The sequence below is a fragment of the Myotis myotis genome, unplaced genomic scaffold (assembly GCF_014108235.1).
Source record: "Myotis myotis isolate mMyoMyo1 unplaced genomic scaffold, mMyoMyo1.p scaffold_m19_p_1, whole genome shotgun sequence".
Taxonomy (NCBI): Eukaryota; Metazoa; Chordata; class Mammalia; order Chiroptera; family Vespertilionidae; genus Myotis; species Myotis myotis.
In genome coordinates this window covers 42,906,888-42,931,205 of record NW_023416313.1, presented here as the reverse complement: position 1 = coordinate 42,931,205, position 24,318 = coordinate 42,906,888, and the positions used below count along the sequence as shown (strand labels likewise).

The 24,318-nt window shown below is 34.5% G+C and overlaps 1 protein-coding gene across 1 annotated transcript in view; it reads left to right on the top strand.

Moving 5' to 3' along the window:
- Positions 1-2,094: 2,094 nt before the first annotated feature.
- LOC118664995 (transmembrane protease serine 11C-like) overlaps positions 2,095-24,318 on the top strand; it is a 54,769-nt gene continuing 32,545 nt past the window's right edge. Inside the window, exons 1-5 of the mRNA XM_036325793.1 lie at positions 2,095-2,150; positions 8,383-8,498; positions 13,009-13,127; positions 18,142-18,209; positions 21,849-22,012. Of these exons, the coding sequence (XP_036181686.1) occupies positions 2,095-2,150; positions 8,383-8,498; positions 13,009-13,127; positions 18,142-18,209; positions 21,849-22,012 (523 nt within the window). The remainder of the gene's footprint in view (positions 2,151-8,382; positions 8,499-13,008; positions 13,128-18,141; positions 18,210-21,848; positions 22,013-24,318) is intronic.

Here is a 24,318-nt window from a genome sequence, read left to right as displayed (position 1 = left end):
ACTTGGCCCTTGTACACAGAGGGCAAGGAGGGATAAAAGACAGAAGCCACTCCAGATTTGTAGGTGGCAGGTTTTAATAAGCAAGGGAACTTATTTAGGAGGCTTGGTTTGAGCAACAGCGATATGAGATCTCTACACTCGCCTGCCAGAATCGTAAAAGATTATCTCTTACCTGAGTTCAGTCACGTATTCAGTCTAGTGGTCTCAGCACACATTGTTCTCTCAAGGTTGTGCCCTTGAAGGTGGCTCCCACCATGGGAATGGTGAGCAGAATTTACATTCCAAAGACAGGGCCGGGGGCGGGGAGCCTGTGATTGCTGGAATCCAGTTCCTGAGTACACCCGTGGTCAGTGGTCCTATCCTCTCAATAATCTCCTCCAACAATGTATAAAACAATTTTGTATTCTGCTTTATTCACTTTATATTTTAATGTCATTTTATATTGCTTCATGATAACTGTCAAAAGGCTTTAAGTTTAGCTTACTTTTCAATGCATCAGTTAACATTCATTTAAAAATTCGTTTTTAAATTTTTTTCACTTCAAGCCAGTGGTTCGTTGACTGATTGATTTTTAGTGATAGCTTTTAAAGTGGACACTTGGCATTGTAACAGAAAAAAAAAAAAGTAAAACATAGTTAACCCTTGAACAACATGGGTTTAACTGAATAGCCTGGCTTATACGCAGATTTTTTTTTCAATACACTTGGCCCTTATATCTTCAGGTTTTGCATTTACAGATTCAATCAATACAAGGATAAAAAGCAGTATTTTAAAATGCCCAACCATAGATTCCTAACTGCAGATTGAAAATACAGTTGACGCTTGAACAGGTGGGAATTAGGGGTGCCAGCCTTCGAGCAGTGGAAAATTCACATATAACTTTTGACTCCCCAAAAACTTAACTACAGTCAGACTTTGCATCTGTGGATTTAATCAACCACAGTTGGGAAATCACAGTTGTGAATGGGAAAATATTGTTTTCTGTGTGTGGTTGATTGAATCTATGGTCACCAAATCTGCAGATACAAAGGGCCAACTATATTTATCAAAAAAGGTCCATGTATATTTGAAAATGCACAGTTCAAACCCTGTTGTTCAAGGGTCAACTACACTATTTTCAACCCAAGTTTGGTTGAATTTGTAATGCAAAGGGCCGACAGTAAATTTTGGGGGAGTGGAAAGTTATATGTGGATTTTTGGACAGGGTGAGGTGGTATCAATGCTACCACTGTTGTTCAAGGGTTAACTATACTTTTAGTTTTTTTAAAATATTGTAGTATACATTATCATAAATGTTAGACATAAAATATATCTAACTTTCAAACAGAAAAGAATGGAATTTAAAAGGAAACTTAGAGTTGTAACTTCCAGGTGGCTAAATATTAGAATGTGTCCTATCTAGTTTCCACACCAATATCTAAGTTGGCTGCCAAGAAACATAATGCTATCCAAAACTTTGAAAAACTAGTAGTTAAATCTTTTTTTTTAAGTTAAAAATCAACACCCTTTGGATTTCAGGGAATAAAAAATTCTTTAATGGGCACTAGAATTAGGATCACTGTAAAAATTTCAGGAAGGAATTCATCAAAGGATGATATATGGGTTGAAAGAGTCAAGAGTGTTATGAGTTGGAGAGCATTCAGATTCTAATGGAGGGTTAGAGCTTGGACAGCCATTGGCCTTCCACCCAAAAGCAATAATGAAACTGCCAAAAATTTTGGAAGTGGATTCAAAGGAGGGAAACGAGCAGCTGCTTACCTCCAAATTCACAAAATGCAAAAGCTGGGTGAGTAAAAGCTCTTTTCAAACCTGGGGACCCTATTGTTTTGGTCACTCACAGCAACTGAGAGTTTTAAATTTTGCCTCCACTTGGGTCATGTGATTATTTATTATTTATGGGGAAGCACCTATACAGCTCATGTTTTACTAGTGTAAAATTAATTAGCAAATGTTCAGAAAGCACTTTGAAGATGAAAAGTTGTGTGACTGCTAAATATTATCATTATACTACTATCATAAAATACATAAAAGGCACAGGATCTCGTAAGCTAAATAGATGGAGAATGACTGTGCTGTGTAGCACTCGGGGAGAAGATGGCAAAGGAGCAACCTCCGCAGAGGAAGCAGGCATGGATGCCACTACAGAAAAGGTGAGCTTAAATGGGTAGGCGGTGGATGCAGGATGGCCTGCCTTTGCTCCTTGGGCCTACTTTCTGAAGGGACCAAATTAAAATAGCTTCATTAGTATTTTAAAGATCTTAAAAACAAGGTTATTCTCTCAACTTGTTATGGAAATGAGAGCAATGTAAATCACAAAGGAAAAACAAAAATGAATAAGATTGAAAAACTGTAATTATTAGAATCTGTTTGCTTGTGAATTATTGTGAAAAATCTTTCCATCACAAGTAGACCATTCCTGAAAAGTATAGGTATAATTGCTGGAATTCCTGAGGTAAAATTGGGGGATTTTACTTTTAAAAAGATAATTTCACTTAGACAATGTAAAGAATACAGGATAGTTACATCTCTCTATTTCTAGTGCTGTATGTTGTAATAGAGGCAATATTTGTGTTCATAATATGCTATTTTGCCTGTAGGAAGTGGAAGACAAGGTTTAGGTCTTAATTTTTAATTACTGAAACAGTGCAATGCTTCACTGCTATATAGTGTTAGCAGTATAATTTAACATGTAGTTGGAAACAGGAACAGCAACAAGAAGAGGGGACTTTATTCCTTCCCATTAACAGTGCCATGTGCCCAGATAGCGATTGGCCTGAAGATCAAAGAAGTGTGTTGATGGTTCCATAGCACACAAAGAAGTGCAAATAATTTTTGTGATTCTTCTTAATGTAATCAAACTAACTCACAATATAAATATTCACATACTCATTAGTCTTTCCTAGACTCCAGCAAAATGCACGCCTTGATAAAACCTTTGAGCCTGACCCATATTTTTAAGAAAAATTTTAGACGACTTTTCTGATTTTGATATCTTGCCAACAGCTAGCCTCTAGGTAAAGAGTATAATATTGAGCAGAATGTAATTTCCCAATAAACATGTTGAATAATCAGTCATTTTATACATTAATACTTAGCTTAAGCAGCTATAAGAGAACCTCTGATATCTTTCCCATCAGTTAGTTAATCCTTTTATTTAATTAACAAAAAGGCTAGAAAAAGTATTTAATCTTGGTTTCCAAGTAATATGTTCTATGCCCTTCATGCTAACTTGCTATGCTCCTTTTGCTCCATAAACAACATATAAGAAACCAGACCCTGGTTTCATCCTTTGACGGACTTAATAATTTTTAAGTACAACTTACTACTGTTTCTGAAATCCCTATATAATCCTTGATATCCTCTTATCATTATTATATCTAATGACTTCAGGATATATTTGGCAAAAAAATATAACACTGTAGAAAATTAAGGCAAGTTGCTGAAATTAAAACAAGTTTTCTATTCCTCAAATTAACTCCATCCCAAGACCCAATTTTGGTTGAATAATATTTCTCCACCAACATTCCACATCATAACACTTTGAGAAAAGTAGAATTTATGTCTGACTTTGTGTTTAGAGAACATTTTAAAGAAAATAATCTAAATGGTGACAAAGTTTAATTTTTCTTTTGAATAGCAAATACACTCACACACACAAACTGCAGATTAATTAAACCCTTTGCAAATAGGAAGAATATCTATATTTTAGAAAACTCAGGTGACAATGACAGAAATACTTAGTTCACCTGCCTTTAAAATTAATTTTTACTTATTACCATAATTTTACATTTATGAATTAAGATATAAGTTACTGTGGTGATCTTTGATTTAGTCTGTAAGGTAAGTGAGAGTTGCAAGATAGAGTGGCCTGTATGATTTAATTTTCCTTCTGGAGATCAGGAACTCTCACCCAAAACCTAAACATACTAATAATAACCAGAGGAGAAATCCCCACCTAGAATCCCTACCATATCTTCCCTAGATTTGAAATGGCCTAAACAGAAAATATTGTTTTACACTTACCCTTCTTTAAAATTAGGAAACCAGAATGGTGATCTGCAAAGTTCCTTCCATTTCCAAGAAGCTATGCATATCCCATTCTAGGAGCTATACATTGGAGGGAGGTTTGAAGTCAACAATACTCCTTAGTAAACAAATTCTGGTAAACAAGAATCACTGTCCCATCACCTTATAGACAAATAAGAAGGAGGGACAATAAATGAAGTTTATATATGTGAAATATTGTGAAATTTCCAATATTCAACTTTTAATATACAAACACAGCATTTTTATATTATTTATTCTAGAAGCACATGGTTGAGAAGAATAAGAAAATATACTCCAAATATTTGCTACATCAAGTTTTACACTCCATTTATAACATTTTTTTGAAGCTTATCCCTTGGCAAACTGTGTTGAGTAAAATATACAGACATATACCTTTGGGAATAGAAAAGGTTCCTTTAGGGTAACATATTCATCTATAGGAAACTAAGTTACCAAGATTTTATTATATTATTTAGTCATTTATCTTTCCAAAAAATGTAAACTATTTTACATTCAGTAGGTGAGTTGATCAACTTGGGGGAAAGTGTTTTCCTCTTAATTTTTGCAGAGATAGATGTCTTTTAGTATTTTTTAAATTTTATTTTATTATAGATCCAAAAAGTTCATGGGTATTGTGTTTCTATAGAAATATTAAGATATTCATTTATGTGCAGAGCATGTACAAACACAATTTAAACAAAATATATTTAAATTGTCAAAGTTTTTTAAAATAAAATGAAATTTCTAAAAAGATTTGGAGTTGGAAATTTCACCTGCATTGGAATCTAGTTAATATTATCTGTTCATGAAATAACACCTCTTTGAGGAATACTGGTTAACTAACTAAAAAATAAACTTCCCAAAATATATTTAATTCTGCTTGCAAACAAAAATCAAATTAATATAGGTGTTTCAAACTGATCAACATTTAGTACTGTCATTGTATGTTGATTATATATGTTTACATATATACATTAACATAACAATATGTAAATCTGAAATATATATACAACCCTATGTGCAATATTGTATGTATAGGTATATGAAATATACAAAATAAAATATTAAGAATTTATATTATGTTAATATAAAATGTATAAACCAAATATTATATATACACATATATGTATATATATGTGTGTGTATGTATATGTGTGTGTATATATATATACATATATATATATATACACATATATATATATGTATATATATATACATATATATCATGGGCTGTTTTATTCTTCAAAATTTATATGTTAAAGCCCTAATCCCTCATACCTCAAAATGACTGTAGGATTTACAGATAGGGTCCTGAAAGAGGGAATTAAGTTATGAATTCTCAGACTGAGCCCTAATCAAATATGACTGATGTCTTTGTAAGAAGAGTAAATTAGGACACAGATATGTAGAGGAATCTCCATGTAAAGATACAGGGAGACAACAGTCATCTGTAAGCCCAGGAGAATGGCTTCAGAAGAAAACAATCCTGCCAACCCCTTGATCTCAGGCTTCCAGTTCCAAAATTGTGACAAAATAAACTTCCATTGTTGAAGCCTCTCAGTCTATTGTACTCTGTTATGGAAGTCCTTGCAAATACAATATTCACTATCGTATATAAAACAAAATTCATTTTACAGTTTTCACATTTAACATTAGTAACCTTGCTCATCATTATAAACCCCTTGCCTAAACCAATACCGTGCACTTAGAAAATGTTCAATAAATACGAACATAATAAATTACTTAACTTCTAAAGAGAAATTTCCTGTTTATGCCAAAGAAAAACATTATTTAACATTGTAGAAATATAAATACATTGGATTTAAGTTGTCGCCCAATTCATAAATAATATGGTAATTTATTCTAAAAGTTTTTATTATTGTTATTTTCTTACTCTATTGCTTGCATTAATGCTTATTAAAACAACAACACCTATGAGTGTGTGAATAATGCTGAATAAGCCCCCAGAGCTTCTGAAGGCTGTTTTGATTAAGGCCTTAAATAGGCTGACTTGAGCACTGGCTGGTGCAGCTCAGCTGATTGGGCGTCTTCATCCAGGGGTTGCCAGTTGATTCCCGTCAGGGCACATGCCCGGGTTTGCAGCAGTAAAGGGTGTGCAGGAGGCAGCCAAAGGATATTATATTCATTCTCACATCAATATTTCTCTCTCCCTCTCTAAAAGTCAATAAATTTTTAAAAACAAGGCTGATTTGAACCCTAAAAATATTAAGGGTGGGAAAAGACCAGTCATGCAGCATTATTCAAAGGAAAGCAGGACTGACTATATTAATATCAGAGAAAGAAGTAGACTTCAGTGCAAAGAAAATTACCAGACAGGGAGGGAGATTGTATAATGATCAAAAAGTCAATCCACCAAGCAGATATAGCAACTTTAGAAGTATATGTACCAAACAACAGCTCAGCAAAACATATGAGGTAAAAATTAAAAAGAATTGAAAAAGATATAAAAATTCAAAATTACATTTGTAGAATTTAATGACCTCTTCAATAAGTGTTAAACAACTACAGAGAAAAACAACAGATATAGAATAACTCAATAACACCATCAAACACAATATCTAATCAACATTTATAGAAAGCCTCACCCAACAACAGTAGAACACATTCTTTTTTAAGGATCCATGGAACATAGCCATGCTAGGTCATATGCAGTGCCATAAAAAAATTAAATAATTCAAATCATATATAATACATTTTTCACTTGCAATAGAATCAATCTAGAAATCAAATTTTAAAAGTTAACAGGAATACCTCAAAACACTTGGAAGCTAAAGACATTTCTAATTAATCTATAGGTTAAAGAGGAATACTAACAGAAATATTAAAAATACATTAAACTACATAAAAATGAAAATAAAACATCAAATTTCTGAGACACAGCTAAAACAGTGCTGAGATGGAAAGTACGGCATTAAAAACATGCATAAGAAAGGAGGAAAAGTATCAAATAAATAATCTAAGTTCCCACTGCAAAAACCCAGAAAAAGAAGAGCAAAATAAACCCCCAGCAAGCAGAAGAAAAGAAATAGTGAAGAGTAGAAATTAATGAAGTGAAAACAGAAAAACAGTTGGAAAAAAACCAATAAAACACAGCAACGGTTCTTAGAAAGAAATCAATAAAATTAGCAACTCTCTAAAAAGACTAACAAAGTAAATAGATTAAAAATTACCAATATCAGAAATTGAACAGAATCTTTCTATAGATACCCATAGACATCAAAAGGATAAAAAGGAAATACTACCAACTCTATATACTTACATTTGACAACTCAGACAAAACAGACCAATTCCTTGAAAAAATTACATGAATTCCTATCAACACTATATTCAAAATGTTCCCAAACTTCAGTCTCATTTAAGTTCCTCTGCCTCTCCCACCCTGGTTCAATCCAACATCATTTTGTGCTTGGATTATTATAATCATTTCCTATATTGTTGCTCTGCTTCCACACTTATTCTCTATAATTTACTCTCCACAAAGAAGTCAGAGGGATCCCATTAAGAAATTAGGCTAGATCATCATAGGCTTCTCTCCAAAGACCTCCAATACTCCCATTTCACTCAGAGAAAAGGCCAATATAATTACAATGATGAACAAGGCCCTACATGATCTGAGCCTTAGTACTTTTCAGACTTAGTCTCTTACCACTCTTCCCTTCATTCACTGCTACAGCCACGCTGCTCTCCTAACATACCAGGCATGACCCTCCTAAAGACCATTTGTCAAGTTGTTCCCTCTGCATGGAACATTCCAGAAATCTGTATGGCTAACCCCCTCACATGTTTCAAGTCTGCTTAGATTTTACCTTTTTAGTAAGCCTAACCTGACTATTCTATTTAATATTGCATCCTGACACCAACACCATCTTACACATGCTTCCACATTTCATATTTTCTTTACCTAGAACTATGTTTTTTTCCTACAGAGCTTAATATTGTTTTACCAGTTATGAATTTTATTAATTATGGTATTTGTTGTCTAGCTTTCCTCAGTAAAATGTAAGCTCCATAAGAAAGAGGCCTTTTTTCCTACAACTCTGCTTACCACATAATAGGATATCTAAAAATATTTGCTGAATGAATGAATTCTGATTTTAGTATTACCATTATTATTCATATATCCTCAAAAATAAGCAGGCCAAATATTATATTCACTAATTCTATACGTTGTTTTCCAAGCTCAGCAGTCTACTGAATCCACAGTTATTGAAAAATAATATACTTTCATACTTAACAGCAAATTCATATTTATTTCTGATAGTTCTATATCTTACTCATATTAACACTTGCTTTCCTATTCTTTTTTCTCAGAAGAACAGAGTCAAACACAAAAGTGAAACTCACAAGGTGTGGAAAGATTACCCTGGGTATCATAATTATTGTGATTGCTGTAGTAATCATCGGACTCATTGTTCATTTCGTCACTTATGGTAAGTACTCATGATATCTGGCTTTCCAGTCACATGAATTTAATTTCCCATTATTGGAAAGTTAGGAGCTTTGAGAATAGGAGGAAAGGAATCAGATAAGCCTATTTGACAGAGATAATTTCTTATGGTTAATAACATTTACTGCAGTCTTTGTTCTGTAGCGACTTTTGGCTTAGGGCATTCTGAATCCAGAGATGTGGTATGATCTTTTTTTTTTAATTCCTGGTAAAGATTTAGGTGCTCGGAGTACATTAATTAATGAATTAATTAATTAATTAACCGTTACATTAATAAGATTTGAAGAGATAATCAATGAGTTAACAAATAAATATAAAAGCCTACAACCTAGATTTCTAAGCTAGATTTCTTATTCCAAAGCCTATAATAATTCTCTATATACAATGATTTCTTTTCATAAAATTCTCTCTAAAAAAGTCAAATATTTTCCATTAATGAGGGATGAAAAAAAAGAAACAGTAAAAATTTTTCTATATATTTTTCTTTTACTGACTGGCTTATTTCACTTAGCTTAATGCTCATAAAATTGAAAAAAAGTATGGGATCCTAATATTTGATGTTTTCTTAAAATAGCTTTTTGTGCCAACCCCTCTGTGTCCTGTGCTTATTACTTTCTTTCATCCACTCTTTCCTAACCTTTTCAAGGATAAGGATTTCTTTATAAAAAAAAAAAAAATCCTACATTCCCACAAGCAATTATCACATTTATTGATTGGTAAATCTCACTTGATCAACATGTATAATCCTTTCAATATATTGTTCAATTCAGCTAGCCAGTATTTTGGTGAGGATTTTTGCACCTATACTCATCAAAGATATTTGTAATTTTCTTGTGTTCTTATCAGCTTTGGTATTAGGGTAATGCTGGCCTCATAAAATAAGTTTAGAAGTATTCCCTCTTCTCTTTTTAGCCAATTTTGAGAAAGATTGATATTAAATCTTCTTTACATGTTTGGTAGAATTCATCAGTGAAACCATGTGTTCCCAGGATTTTCTGTATTGGGAGGTTTTTTATTACTGTTTCAATCTCCTTACTCATTATATATCTGTTCAGATTTTCTATTTACTGATGATTCAGTCTTGGAAGGGTGTATATTTCTCAGAGTTTATCTATCTTTTTCTTTGCTACTGTTTTCTAGCTTAAAGTATATTTTGTCTAAGTATAGCTAACCCAGCCTGGGTTTATTGTTTTTCTCATCTCTAACAATTTAATTCAAGAAAAAACTCTGTCTTGTTTTACTTTGCATTTCTTTATTTGTGAGTGTGCAGGAAAGATTTTCTCCAAATAATTAACTTCACTGACATGAAGGATCTTCTCAGTGTTACAAAATGCTTTTATTTCTCCATCTCTTTCTTTCTTCTGTCTTCTCTCTCTCTCTCTCTCTCTCTCTCTCTCTCTCTCTCTCTCTCTCTCTCTCTCTCTCTCTCCTCTCCCCTACCCCCCAGTCTGTTAAGTAGTGGGGTACAATGGCACCTGAGCATAGTTACAAAAAAGTTTGGATTTCTATAATATTTGATGTACTAAAATAGTACAGTCTAAATACAAAAACAATCCTGAGAAAAAAGAATGAAGGCAGAGGTATCACATTCCCTGGATTCAAATTATAATACAAAGTGATGATAATCAAAACAGCATGGTATTGGCAGAAACACAGAACAATGGAACAGAACTTAGAATCCAGAAATAAACCCAGATGTATATGGGCAAATAATTTTTGACAAAGAAGCCTAAAATATAAAATAGAGATAAGAAAGTGTCTTCAATAAATGGTGCTGGGAAAACTGGAAAACCACATGCAAAAGAATGAAACTAGACAGCTGTTCATCCCCATGTACAAAAAATAATTTAAAATGAATCAAATACCTAAATATAAGATCGGAAACAATAAATTACATAGAAGAAAACATAGATACTAAACTTATGAATGTTGGTTATAGAGAACATTTTATGAATTTGACCCCAAAGGCAAGGGAAGTAAAGACAAAAATAAATTAATGAGACTATATCAAACTAAAAAGCTTTGGCACAGAAAAAGAAACCAACAACGAAACAAAAAGACAACCAACTAAATGGGAGATGATATTTGCAAACAACAGTTCTGACGAGGGCTTAATATCAAAAATATATAAAGAACTCATTGCCGAAACCGGTTTGGCTCAGTGGATGGAGCATCAGCCTGCGGACTGGGGAGTCCCCGGGTTCAATTCCGGTCAAGGGCATGTGCCTGGGTTGCGGGCACATCCCCAGTGGGAGATGTGCAGGAGGCAGCTGACCGATGTTTCTCTCTTGTCGATGTTTCTGACTCTCTGTCTCCCTTCCTCTCTGTGAAAAATCAATAAAATATATTTAAAAAAAAGAACTCATAAAACTCAACACTAAACAAACAATCCAACTAAAAATTAGGCAGAGTATATGAACAGATACCTCTACCAAGAAGACATACAAACAGCCAACAGATATATAAAAGGTGTTCAAATCAAAGCTACAAGGAGGTACCACCTCACACTTATTAGAAAGACTATTATCAACAAAACAAATAGTAACAAAGATTGGAGCGGTTGAGGAGAAAAAGGAACCCTCATTCGCCAATGGTGGGAATGTAAATTGGTACAGCTACTATGGAGAACAGTGTGGAGGATCTTTAAAAGATTAAGAATATAGTTACCATATAACCCAGTAACCCCTCTTTGTATATCTACCCCCAAAATTTGAAAACATTTATTCGCAAAGACATATGCACCCCTATGTTCATTGCAGCATTATTCAAGGTAGCCAAGACATGGAAATAACCAGTGTCCTTTGATAGATGATTGGATAAAAATGTGGTACATACAGGGTGGGGCAAAAGTGGGTTTTCAGCTGTTCGTATGGAAAATAATACAATAATTAATAAATAATAATACATCTATGTTTTATGTACTCATAACTGGAAACCTACTTTAGCTTATCCACTATACACAATGGGATACTATTCAGCCATAAGATGAAATACTGCCATTTGCAACAACATGTATGGACCTTGAGAATATCATGTCAAGCAAAACAAGACTGCCAGAAAAAGTTAAAAATCATATGATTTCACTCATATGTAGGATACTAAACTGAAAGCAAGAAATGAAGAAATTAGAAAAACAAACAAAAACTCATAGACACAGACAACAGTATAGTGGTTACCAGAGGGAAGGGGGATGGAGGGTAGTAGAGGGTAAAGGAGGTCAAATATACAATGATGGTGAAGGAAGATTCTTTGACTTTGGGTATTGGGTAATAATGCATATGAATATCATGTATCATAGAAATGTACACTTGAAACCTATATATTCTTATTAATAATGTCACTCCAATAAATTTAATAAAAAGAAAATAATTACTCTATAGTTTTGCAATAAATTATTTTATTTTTTAACGTATTTTTATTTATTTCAGAAAGGAAGGGAGAGGGAGAGAGAGATAGAAACATCAATGATGAGAGAGAATCATTGATTGGCTGCCTCCTGCACTTCCCACACTGGGGATCAAGCCCGCAACCTGGGCAGGAATCAAACCTAGTTCATAGGTTGATGCTCAACCACTGAGCCATGTCTGCCAGGTGCAATAAATTGTTTTATAACAAACTTTTGAAAAAATAAATAAATAAAATAGTAAAGCTGACAGTCTAACCATCAGCTTTATGGTTTGCTTTACTTTCTGAAAGTTGTAAGTTTGATTTCTTTGTTCTGTTTCCTTAATTTGCAGTACGTACAAGTCATCCCTCATTTTACTTTCCTCTTTATTCATTTTCATTTCTTAGGTACTTCATAAATTATTAAACCTGAGACTCCACTGATTTTCCAAAATGTAATCTGTGATGATCACAAAACTAAAAATTATCTACACTTTAATATAATTTCATTTCATAGCCACACATCTGTCTTCAGATTGCCCAAACTTGAAAGCTAGCACATTGAAATTTTACCTAAAAAATTCTGATAACATTCTTGGGTGAAGTTATAATTTAATAAGCATTCCTCTGTCAAAGTTGTTTCAATAGTCACTAGAAATCAAGATTATTTAAATGTCAAGTAACCTGAAATTTTATCAGAGTATTATATTTCATATGTTATTTCTTAAGAATAAAAGCAGTTACATAATGAACTATCCTAAGTGAAATAGCCAATCATAGCAAGACTAGTACCATATGATTTAACTCACGTGGAATTTAATGAACAAACTACCAAGCAAAACAGAGACAGATTCATAGATAGGGAGCAGCCAGACAGCTCTGATTAAGGAGGGGGTATAGGAGGGGGAGGGGTGGAGGGATTGAGAAAAAAAAAGAGAGAAAGAACTCATGGACATGGACAACAGCATGGTGATTGTGGGAGGGAGGAAGGTGGAAGAGGGCATAGAGAGGTTAAATGATGATGGAAAAAATAAAATAAAATAATTTTTTAAATAAATGTAGTTACACAATGATCAAAGTCAGAACTATTTTTTCTTTTTTCTCCTCAGGGAAAACATCTTGCTATTATCACATCAGCTTTAAAGCCAATAATGTTGACTATGACAGAAAGTTTGAAAAGCCATATTCACAAGAATATGTGGACCTAAATAAAAAGATAGTGTCTTTGGTAAGTTAAAATGTTTTTCTGTGCATTGTCTTTTTAAATGCTGTGCTCCTAGGAATACCAGAATCCTAGTAATCACCTTCCAACTTGGAATTTAATAATTCATAAATTCACACTGTTTCTTACCACTATTTTAGTTCTAGATTAGGACAGTCAGCCCTTTCAGAAGGTAAGTTTCTGTCTTGATTCAAAAGTTTTCCACAACTCATAAGAGAAGTGTATTCAGTTGCCTAGAGAGTCTTTTCCCCTACTTTTAAGTTTTAATCTACATGGAAATAGATTTAATATAAGGTAGAGGGCCAACTTTATTTTATTTAGTTGAGCTGGCACTACTTATTGAATAATCTAGTTTATCCCAATGATTTAAAATGCCACTCTTGTTAAGTCCTAAATCCTCATATATTCCAGAATCTATTTTTGGATTCTGTATTGGACTACACAGTAATTGCATAGTATTTCTTTCCCATACCTTTATTTTGAGCAGTGCCGGGGTCCAACCCCAGCAGGTCCAGGGGTCCCCAAAGGTGTGGACGGAGTCGGCGAAGAAGGAATGATACGGAGACAGTGTTCAGTTGATCAGCAGCCTATCCAGGATCTCCAGCCAGGATCTCCAGCCAAGTTCTGTGTCCATGTTGTCTTGCTAGGTTCTCCAGCCAGGTTCTCCAGCCAGGTTCAGTCACCAGGTTCTAGTCAGGTTCTCTTGCCAATTTCTGTAGTCAGGTTCAGTCCAGGATCTTTTGCCATGTTCTCTCGCTAGGTTCTGTCTCTAAGTTCTGAGGCCAGTTTCTGTCCAGGATCTTTTGCCATGTTCTCTCCAGCGAAGTTCTTCTGTCTCTAGAGAAAGTTCTGTGTAGGTTCTGTGCCTAGGTTCCGTCTCTCCTAGTTCTGTGTTCTAAGTTCTGTGTTCTAAGTTCTGTGTCTTGCTGTCTTGTTACATCTGTATTTATACCAGTTGATTCAATCCTATCAATCTCTATTACAAAGGTTAGGGCGTTTCTTATCTCCATTCCAGGGAGTAAAGATTATGTAGCTTAAGCATGATTGTCGTAGTTAAAGTGATTAATTACCCGCCTGGCACTTAGTTGAGGGGTTTTATTCCCTCCCTAACTTCAGGGGAAAATCCCTACCTGGGGAAACAACCTTTCTCAGAGACCTTGGTTAAAACACATAGTGCCAAGAAGGTGAGCAAACATATTAAGAACAGTATGCCATATATGCCAGGTCCCTTGAAACAGCAAGTATGGACCGGCTCCCGGCAGAGCAGTATTTCATCCCTTTACTTACGAGTATGAGGCTTTTAAATAATAGATAACTAGGTTTTGTTTGTTAATGCAACTTAATAGATTCTTTCATGACATTTTGTCTATTCTCATTCATTATAACAAGTAATAACTGTTTTTATTTTTTAAAATATATTTTTCTTGATTTCAGAGAGGAAGGGAGAGGGAGAGAGAAACATCAATGATGAGAGAGAATAATTGATCAGCTGCCTCCTGCACACCCCCTACTGGGGATCGGGCCCACAATCCAGGCATGTGCCCTTGACAGGAATCAAACCAGAGACCCTTCAGTCCACAAGCTGATGCTCTATCCACTGAGTCAAACCGGCTGCCATGGTCGGCAAATTGCGGCTTGCGAGCCACATGTGGCTCTTTGGCCCCTTGAGTGTGGCTCTTCCACAAAATATCACGTGCGGGTGCGCACATACAGTGCGATTGAAACTTCGTGGGCCATGCACAGAAGTTGGTATTTTGTGGAAGAGCCACACTCAAGGGGCCAAACAGCCGCATGTGGCTCACGAGCTGCGGTTTGCCGACCACTTGATAACTGTTTTTATTTCTCTAGTTTGCTTTAAGTAAATATTTTAGCTTCCTTTTTTATTATTTCTGATTTAAATTGTTTTCCATTCCATTTTTTTCCTCCTGAAAATGTCAATATACTTAGTTAACTTATCCTTTCTGGAACTAGAAATTACATAAATATTTTTCCACTATTATTTTAAAAACTGTTAGTCCCATCAACTGGTTATTTTCCTTACCTAACCCTCAACCCAAGAAAAGGAGGCCTTTAACATACTTTCCCTTCTATCCTCTCCTCCCTTTTCCATTCCCCACTCCTGATAAGACTTTTTATCACTTTTATTTTCTCTCCCTCTTCTGCCCTCCTTTCTTCTTCCTAATAACTAGGTTTTGCTGAAATAGTACTTCAAGTTCAAAACTATTATTAGGATGTTTCTTAAAGTATGTTGCCTCCACTTTAAGCATAGAAATTATATGTTCATTATATTAATATCACACACACACACACACACACACACACACACACACACACCAGGTTTTATTGCTCACCATTTGTTTCTTCTCTTCTTAAACTTCTCCTCCAGGGGATCTCAATTATGACTTATGTCTTACTTTATGAGAATTATTAGTCATGTATTTTTCTCAGTTGTGATATGTAAATGATGTTACTAAATCCTTGCCATAAAAACCTCTTTTCCTCTGATTTGAGATTATATCTTGACTGGGAGTAGGATGGTTAAATTGTAAAATTTTTATCTCAAAATATGACAATATTATCTCACCAACTTCCAACTTCAAATGTTATAAATGAAATTTCTGATTCTATTTTTCTATTAATGTATACTTTGTTCCTAAATAGAAATTTGTCAAAATTTTTCTTTATATCTAAAATGCAAGAATATTTCCCAGATACATCAAACATGCCACAAATCAGTCTACTCCTTTGAATCTACAGGTTTTGATCTTTATTTAATTCAGAACCATTTCCTCCCACTATTTATTATCATTATTATATGTCATCCATCCCTCTTTTTTGTCTTTTCACACTTCTATTATTTATAGCCACTTCTGGAATCATATTCTAAGTGGGGATTTTTGCACCCATTACTTTATTTTGATGAAAACCTAATCTGTTTTATTTTCTTTTTCTGGCAGCTAGGCTCCTTATTTGCATTGCCATTTTTCCTGTTGGCTTATTGGGGCCACTGTTTTGTTATTAGAGGTAGTACTACAAGTTGGGAAATGAGATTTTCTTACATCCTATAGGCTGAAGGTTGGGCAGCAGGCATTCTTCATACCAAAGCCCAGAAGGAAATCTTCCAGCTCCCCATGTTCTGCCCACCATACTAGCTTAGTCTCAGGAGCAAGGAATCTTCAGTTTTGCAGTTTCTTCTTAGAGGCCGTGGGTCTATGAAAACCCACTCACATGGTCCAGTGTCAGCTTAATCCCTGGGCATCCATGCATCTCAGTTAGTCAATCTCTTCCCAGGGCCTGTGTGATTCTATCTTTTCACAGGGTTCTCAGGTTGTTCTCTAGGTTCTTCCTGGCCCATGAAAAAGAAGGTTCCTCATCACCTCCCTTCTCCCAGGACTCCAATTAAGCCCAAACCCACTCAACACCAGGAAAGGCAGGTATATTAAAATGGAAATAGAAGAGAAATATGACGTAATTTAGCTACCATCTTGTCAAGATTCTTCCATTCACTATATTTTAGGAATTACATCCAAAACCTTTATCACGGCCAACAAGGTTCTCTATAATCTTGTCGCTACCTACGCATACAACCTCAATTTATATACCCTCTCCCTTGCTCACTTTACTTGAGTCACAACAAGTTTGCTTCTTCCCTCAATTATACCAATCTCATTTTTCCCTAGGAACTGCACTTCCTTCCATCTAGAATATTCCTCTCCCCTTGATTGTCAGGTTTCACTAAAATATCACCACTTCAAAGAGGCCTGACTTGATCCTTCCCATATCTCCATTATTTACTTTAGTTTATATTTTTATATCACCTAATACTATCTCAGATTATCATATTTACTCCTTGGTCTGCTTGTTATCTATGTTCTCTTTTGAATCTCTAAAAAAGAATGGATCTATCTGATTAGTTCATAGTTTTATTTAAACATATACTTATTGAATACATGAACACCTTCCAATTGCTTAGGAGCAAGAGGAAAATGTAATTTAAATCGCTGCAATTCCAATATTGAGTCAGTTTTTGAAGGCCAGTCTTTGCAAAAGTAAAAGTCATGGGCAGTGCAATTTGTTGTCTGGTGCTCTGTAAAGGTCCTACAGTGGGAAATCATCCATCAGGTTGAGATCAGGAGCACCTGAAAAAAACAATTCATAAAATTTCTCTGAGAGATTTCTACATATCTCACTTTGATCCCATCAGTAGCATGTTATTCAAACAGCAGGCAAAAATGGTTTGAAGTTCAGTCATGAACGGAGTCTGCCATTTTAAAGAGAGAGAGAGGGAGGGAGAGAGAGAGAGAGAGAGAGAGAGAGAGAGAGAGAGAGAGAGAGAGAGAGAGAGAAGGAAGGAAGGAAGAGAAAGAGAAAGAAGAAAGGAAAGAAAGAAAGAAGAAAGAAAGAAAGAAAGAAAGAAAGAAAAGAAAGAAAGAAAGAAAGAAAGAAAGAAAGAAAGAAAGAAAGAAAGAAAGGAAGAAAGAAAGAAAGAGAAAGAGAAAAAGAAAGAAAAATCTCCTTCTGGGGACATTTCTGTAAAGTTTTATGACATTGATATTCAATAAAAGGCTGAACATGGAAGATAAAATATATTAGTTGGTCTTTTGAATTCACCTCTCCAAAATGAATATTCTGATGTATCATGCTACTGTTAGGAACAAATATTTTTATACAACTGTGCCACATATTTTTTTTATTTAAAGACATTTGTGAATGAACTGGCCTGAAGATAATTTTCAAAAAGATATATATTTAACACATTGCATCTTTTCCCTAAATGAGTCATGATCTGGGAAAATTTTAATACTATGTATTTGATGATATTAAAGAACTAGTTAATTTTGGGGATGTAGGTAGTAGTAAAATGAAACTGGTCTGGCCATTTATTAATAACTGACAAAGTGGAATGATGGATACATGGGTTTTTTTACACTATTCTATCTGCTTTCATGTATGTTTGAAGTTCTCCACAATGAAAACTTAAAATAAAACATAATAATTATGCATTTTACTCTTTTAACAGATAAATGAAACATTTCATGGATCAAAACTGAGAAGACAGTATGTCAAATCCCATGTTGTCCAAGTAAGGTATATAAAATAGCATGAGAGGCACTGAGAAAAAAATGTTCTGTCCTGTTTCTTATCATACTCAGCAGAATATCTTTGCTTGGTATACAATTAAAGGGTTCAAACAAATTTGAATTCAGGGCTTCAAAACAACTAGCATTTTCAAATGTGAAAAATAAAAGGTATTCAAGGTCTATTGAGAAATTATTGAACCAGAATCAGGAGTTCCAGATTATTGTAAGTTTCAGGTAAAGATTAAATGAGTGTGTGCGCGTTTTAAATATAAGGCCCAAAATAAAAAAGTACATTTAAAATCAGGAGATTATTTCAAGCTAAGGAAAGAATAGGTAAGGTAAGAGAGCCATGTACAGAATGTCTGACCCAGGAGTCATAAACTAGTAGCTAATGGGGTAAATCCCAAATGGAAAAGTTAGAAAATTTCACATAAAAAAAAAGAATTTTTAGAATGTTGAAAAATCAAAAGATCTAACAGCACAGACCACATTCCCACATGATATTAGTAAACTGAAACTGAGGCTGCAGTTTGCCATGATGTATGCACATGTATTTACACCCAAAAAGCTTCATTCTTTTACCTTACCCTCCTGCCCCTCTAAAAATCCAAATCTGCAGCTGTTTTCTAGCAGTGAGGATGTTTTAACCAAATACTGGGAAGGAACAGATAACCTGCAAGAGATAGGAAAAGAATAACAACTACAAATAGAAATAGAAATGTTAATATGCTTTGGAATCTACCTCTCCTTAAACCAGCACACTTAACCAGTGACCCCCTCCCCTGGAACTTTTTATATATTAACCCATTTAACCTGATAATAACCCTGTGTGGTTTTATATATAAGTTTCCCATTCTACAGATGAGGAAACTGAAGGAAAGGAAGGGTAAGTGACTTGCCAAGGTCACACATTTAATAAATACTAGAGCTGTAGGTTGAACCCAAGCAGGTATATCTAGATTATTGCATCAACTTGTGTAATCTTCAGCTTTCACTCTTGCTCCACTACAATCCATTCCCCACACTGCAGTCAAAGTGAATTGGAAAAGCATATAATCCCCCTACTTAATATCATCTGATCATTTCCTACGATTTCCAAACTCCTAATATAGTCCACATGACCCTACCTGACCTGGCCCTGCCTCTCTCTGACCTTTTCTCATACCCTTGACTTCACTCGTAACTTTATATTCACACTACTGACCTGCTATTATTCTAATAAACATGCAAAATTGCATCATTGGCTTTGCCCAAAGTAAACTAAACTCATGTCTTCATGACAGGAGGTGGTTTTACAACTTGGAGTAAGGTGCCCACCAAGGTTAGGCTTTCACCTTCCCCCTGAAACTGAGAGATAGAGAGGCTACCATCTTTGATGGTTACTAGACCCGAGTAACCGTAGATGGCCTTCAGGGGCTTGAGAAATACATTTCTGGGTTAAACTGCAAGAGCCTTTTGAAAAACTTACTTATAACTCAAAGGAGCAGAGAAAGAATTTACATTTACAAGTTTTTAGAGTAAGTGATCTAAAAACAGGGCTATCAGGGGCCTAGAGTCAAAAAGAAGTCTGTCAAACATTTAATAAAATGAGGGGAATGTTAAGGCTACTTTGGGCAAGGTTTTTACAGTTGATATTCCTTCTTTCTGGAACATTCCTCCTTCAATCTTAATATGACTCAGTCCTTGTTACGAGGCTCTTACTTCAAAGAGGCTTTATATAATGTTCCCATATCTACCCTTCAAGTCAATGCTCTATTTTCTTCATAGAATTTACCATAAAGATTATTTATTTCTTTGTTTTCTTGTTTATCTGTCTCTCTTTCTAACTCATGCTAGCAGGGATCTTGTGGTCTTATATGAGCTGATATAGTACCTAGAACTATGTATGGCATATTGCCTGAACTAAATTAATACATGTCTGTTAAATGAATCAAGGTATGAATGAATGAATGAATGAATGAATGAATGAATGAATAGAAAGTTCAGGAATGTAAAAGAAAATAAGCATTTGTCATATAAAACTAAAGAGTATTTTATGAGTCAAGAAAAGGTAAAATTAAAATAACTTTTATTTCATTTTTTATTAGAAAAGAGGACCATTTTACCCTAATGATGTCAGCCTAATAACCCATATGTCTATATTTAGTTTAATTTTAGGTTGTTATTTGACACAGAATGAAGAGTCAAAGTGACATCTATGGTTTGACAAAAATCTTTAAAATAAACAAAGTAATACAATATGTCCTTGCCTATTGCATTAGAAATAAAGTGTTTGTCCCTATAGATCAGACAAGAAAAAAATAGCATTGCACCTACATAAAAGTATACTTAATAAATTGGCAAGTAATAACTAATGCTTAATACTGTATAAAGGAAATAAAAATAATTCACATATAGCACTCAAAGTAAGAGCATATGCATACATACTCTAAAACATAAATAAGGAGTGATATAAAAAATAAGCTAATCCTTTAATTTAGAATTATCCTGGAAAAAATTGTTAGAATAATAGGCTTTATAACCATTTTAATCATGGATACTGGCCACGGTTTCTGTTTTTGTTCATGAGTGTTATGAAAGTTTAGAAGTGGATGTTTTCGGGATCTTTTTTTAAAATATATTTTTATAGATTTCAGAGAGGAAGGGAGAGGGAGAAAGAGAAACATCAATGATGAGCGAGAATCGTTGATCAGCTGCCTCCTGCATGCCCCCTATTGGGAATCAAGCCTGCAACCTGGACATGTGCCCTTGACCAGAATCAAACCTGGGACCCTTCAGTCCTTAGGCCAACTCTCTATTCATTGAGCTAAACCGCCTAGGGCCAGGGTCTTTCTTGAGTCTCATAAAGCTTTGGGGTGGTTGTGGGTTTTCAAATGCACATATTCAGAGAAATACCTAGAGAAGTAAGGAGACACAGAAACTGAGAACAGAGCGAACAGAGTGGAAGAGACATTCCCCAGAGTCACCGGTAGTTACCCCTTTTTAAATTTCTGGTTTGTTTATTTATTTTTACTTTGTTTATTTTATGTATTTGCATCTTCAAGTCAGAATTATAAATTTAATAAATCTGGTAGAAATTTTTTACTCAGTCATGATTTCGAACAGGTGAGAGAGAATTGGCCCACCCTGGAAAATTCTGCCCTCACTTTAAAAAAATGAGAATTAATGATTCTCTCATATTGCCTGTTACATTCACTTTTATACTAGCTATTGGCCCTTTATACAGAGTCTGTACTGGATTTATAATACATAGATGCATTTATATTAATAAGTAATTTTTACACAATACTCTAAAATTTTCAAAATACCTCCATATACATTATCTAATATGGTGTTTACAATAACCCAGTAAATAATATTCCATCCCTATTATAGATATGAGGAAATTTAAGTACAGAAAATGCCAACAGCTTGCTATAATCAAGAAGGTGGCAAGTAGTAAATCTAGAATACAAATTCAGTTCCCCTGAGTCTAAATCACATTGTCTTTTCTGTTCACCATGTCCAGAAAGTGCCATTTCCATGCCCTCGGGAGAAACTGAAATAGCTGCTAGGAGTTCTGCTTAACAAAGTATGCAATGACTCTGCTAACAATGACAAAGGCTCAGTAAAAAGCTGAATTTATTTGTCTGCTTCTGTTCTGCAGCAGAGCCAAAGGGAAAGTGGTAATACATTCTGTGCTGAAGTTTATATTCTGCTTTAAAAATAAGGCAGCAAAATTTCGAGATAGGATCGAAACCATTTTATATCAGAAGTTAAATGGTGAAACTGGGTGTTTAAATATAGATTCTTCTTCATTGAGAGTCTCAGGTAAGCATTTTTCTGTATGGTATAGAGTGATTTTCAACTTTTAATTTGAATATGGTATTTTGATATGCAAATGAAAACAACACTTCTCTCTTTAAAATGTCATTTTATATACAACGATAATTATCTTTAATCACTGATTAAATATTCAAGGTTCATTTTAATCAATTTGTTTATATAATATCATCTTGCATTATTGGAATTAAACCTTATTTGATTATAGTTTTTTTAAGTAATCAGGTTCCCAAATAATGTTTTTTTGCAACCTAAGGCAGCCTTTAACTCTGAAACTATTATGACTTGTTCTGTGGGTCATGATTTCTTCCTCCATTCTTTTGGATATCACAAGAAGCTAGACTCCTAAACGCCAGAATTGAGTTTGAATCTCTTTAACATCGTACTTCTTTATAGGCCTTTAATGGACTTTGTCTCTCACTCATTCCCACAATCTTATTCTTATTCTCAGTCACCTAATACTATTGTAAAAGGCAACTTCTAAAAAGTAGGAACAAATGTTCCACCATTCTCTGGTCTTGATAAAAGTACAGTTAACATTTGGCACAGTAAGCCATGCTTTCAGTTCTTTGGTACAACAAATTTGACCAAGGACAGAAAAGTATCCCTACCCTTAAAGGAAGGGCTACATGTTTGTTTAGGGTGTGGGGAGAGAGGAGAAGAATCTCTAGACCAAGGGTTCACTTGCATGGAACATCAAAAGGCTTAAAACACAAAACCTGAACATGCTTCTCCTGATTATGGAGCACCATGTGTTTGAAATATGACCCTTCTCCAATTATTTGATACTTTCTTTTATAACCTTTCTTATCATACAGCTTATCCTATGTATCGTGACCTCAAAAGAATACAGATAAGTAAAGCAGCTCTCCAATTTATAGAGAGGTTGACAACAACGGTATATTTTGGGAAACTCGTTTGCTAAAACCATGAACTCACAAGTTAAAAAACAACATTATATTCCCAGTATTTTTCCAAACTTTAAGATCATTATGTACGATACCAGGAAAACAGGCTTTCTGGATGTCTTTTCCAGATTTATTCTTTTTCTCGGTAGTTTGGCATATGACAATCCTATGCTACAGTTTTAAGAAAAGCAGTGACCGTTAAGTGTAATATACTTAAGTATGGACTGCACTTTGGTATTGTCTTAGCCTCCACCTGTTGCTGAGAAACTCCACCTCCCTCCTTTCTCACCTCTCATCAGAAGGTTTTTGTCAACAATGTATCTAAAGCCCTATGTTTTCAGTCTACTGGCTTCTACACCCTTGTCACCACGTTTGGCCAACAATTCCAGTAGGAGTTATATTCCTTTGACAGAGCTCTCAGAGAAGCCCATTCTTTCCCTTCAGTGCACTTTCTCAGGTTTTAATTATATAGTCACTAAAGTGATTACTTGATTATGGACTGTCTCTCCCATCAGATCATAATCTCCTTGAGAGCAGAGGCCATGTCTATTTTTGCTCACCATTACATTTTCAGAGACTGGCACAGGGGCTGGCATATAGCAGTTAATAGTTGTTGGGTGAATTAATGAATTCCATAATATCAAAGCTGCAACTGAATATATATATATATATATATATATATATATTCTCCTATTCTGGATAGTATAGGATATACATATATAGTCAATTGGGGTTCCATAAAAAGAATTAATCCCTAAAGAAAATGGTATGTGTGACTGTTTTCAGTTCTTCCAAATAAAATAGTACTATTCCAGATGCATAAAAGAATTCATTCATTTCACAAAAATAAAATCCCCCTAGGGCTTTAGAGCTTAATTCTCTTCCAGAATCCCAATTGAGGAGGGATGACGGCAAGGTTGCAACATGTATGTTATTAGTAGACATTGCTACTCCAGATTTAGGATGTAAAGAGTACTTCACTTATTAAGACCCATGAACATAATGTGTCATTCTACTCACTCCTGAATTCCATGAAAAATGACAAAGCTACTATGTTCCAAGTTACTAACAATCAGTGAGAGAGCAATGTTTTCTCCATTCATCCTAAACTCACTAACTAGTTCAGAAGATTTTCAAATTGCCTAGTTAGCATAAACCTAGAAAAACCATTGATAGTATAGTTTTTCCTGCCCATGAAAATAGTGTTTCCTGAAAAATCTCTCAAAAAGAGAATTTCTCAACCTAATACCATTGATGCCAATGGGTAAACTTTTTATGCATTTCCAAGCTCCCAAATTTATATTCATGGATGCTTAAATCATATCACAATTCTTCAAAACAGAGATGATAATGTCAATAATTAAAATTAGTTAACACAGTTTTTCT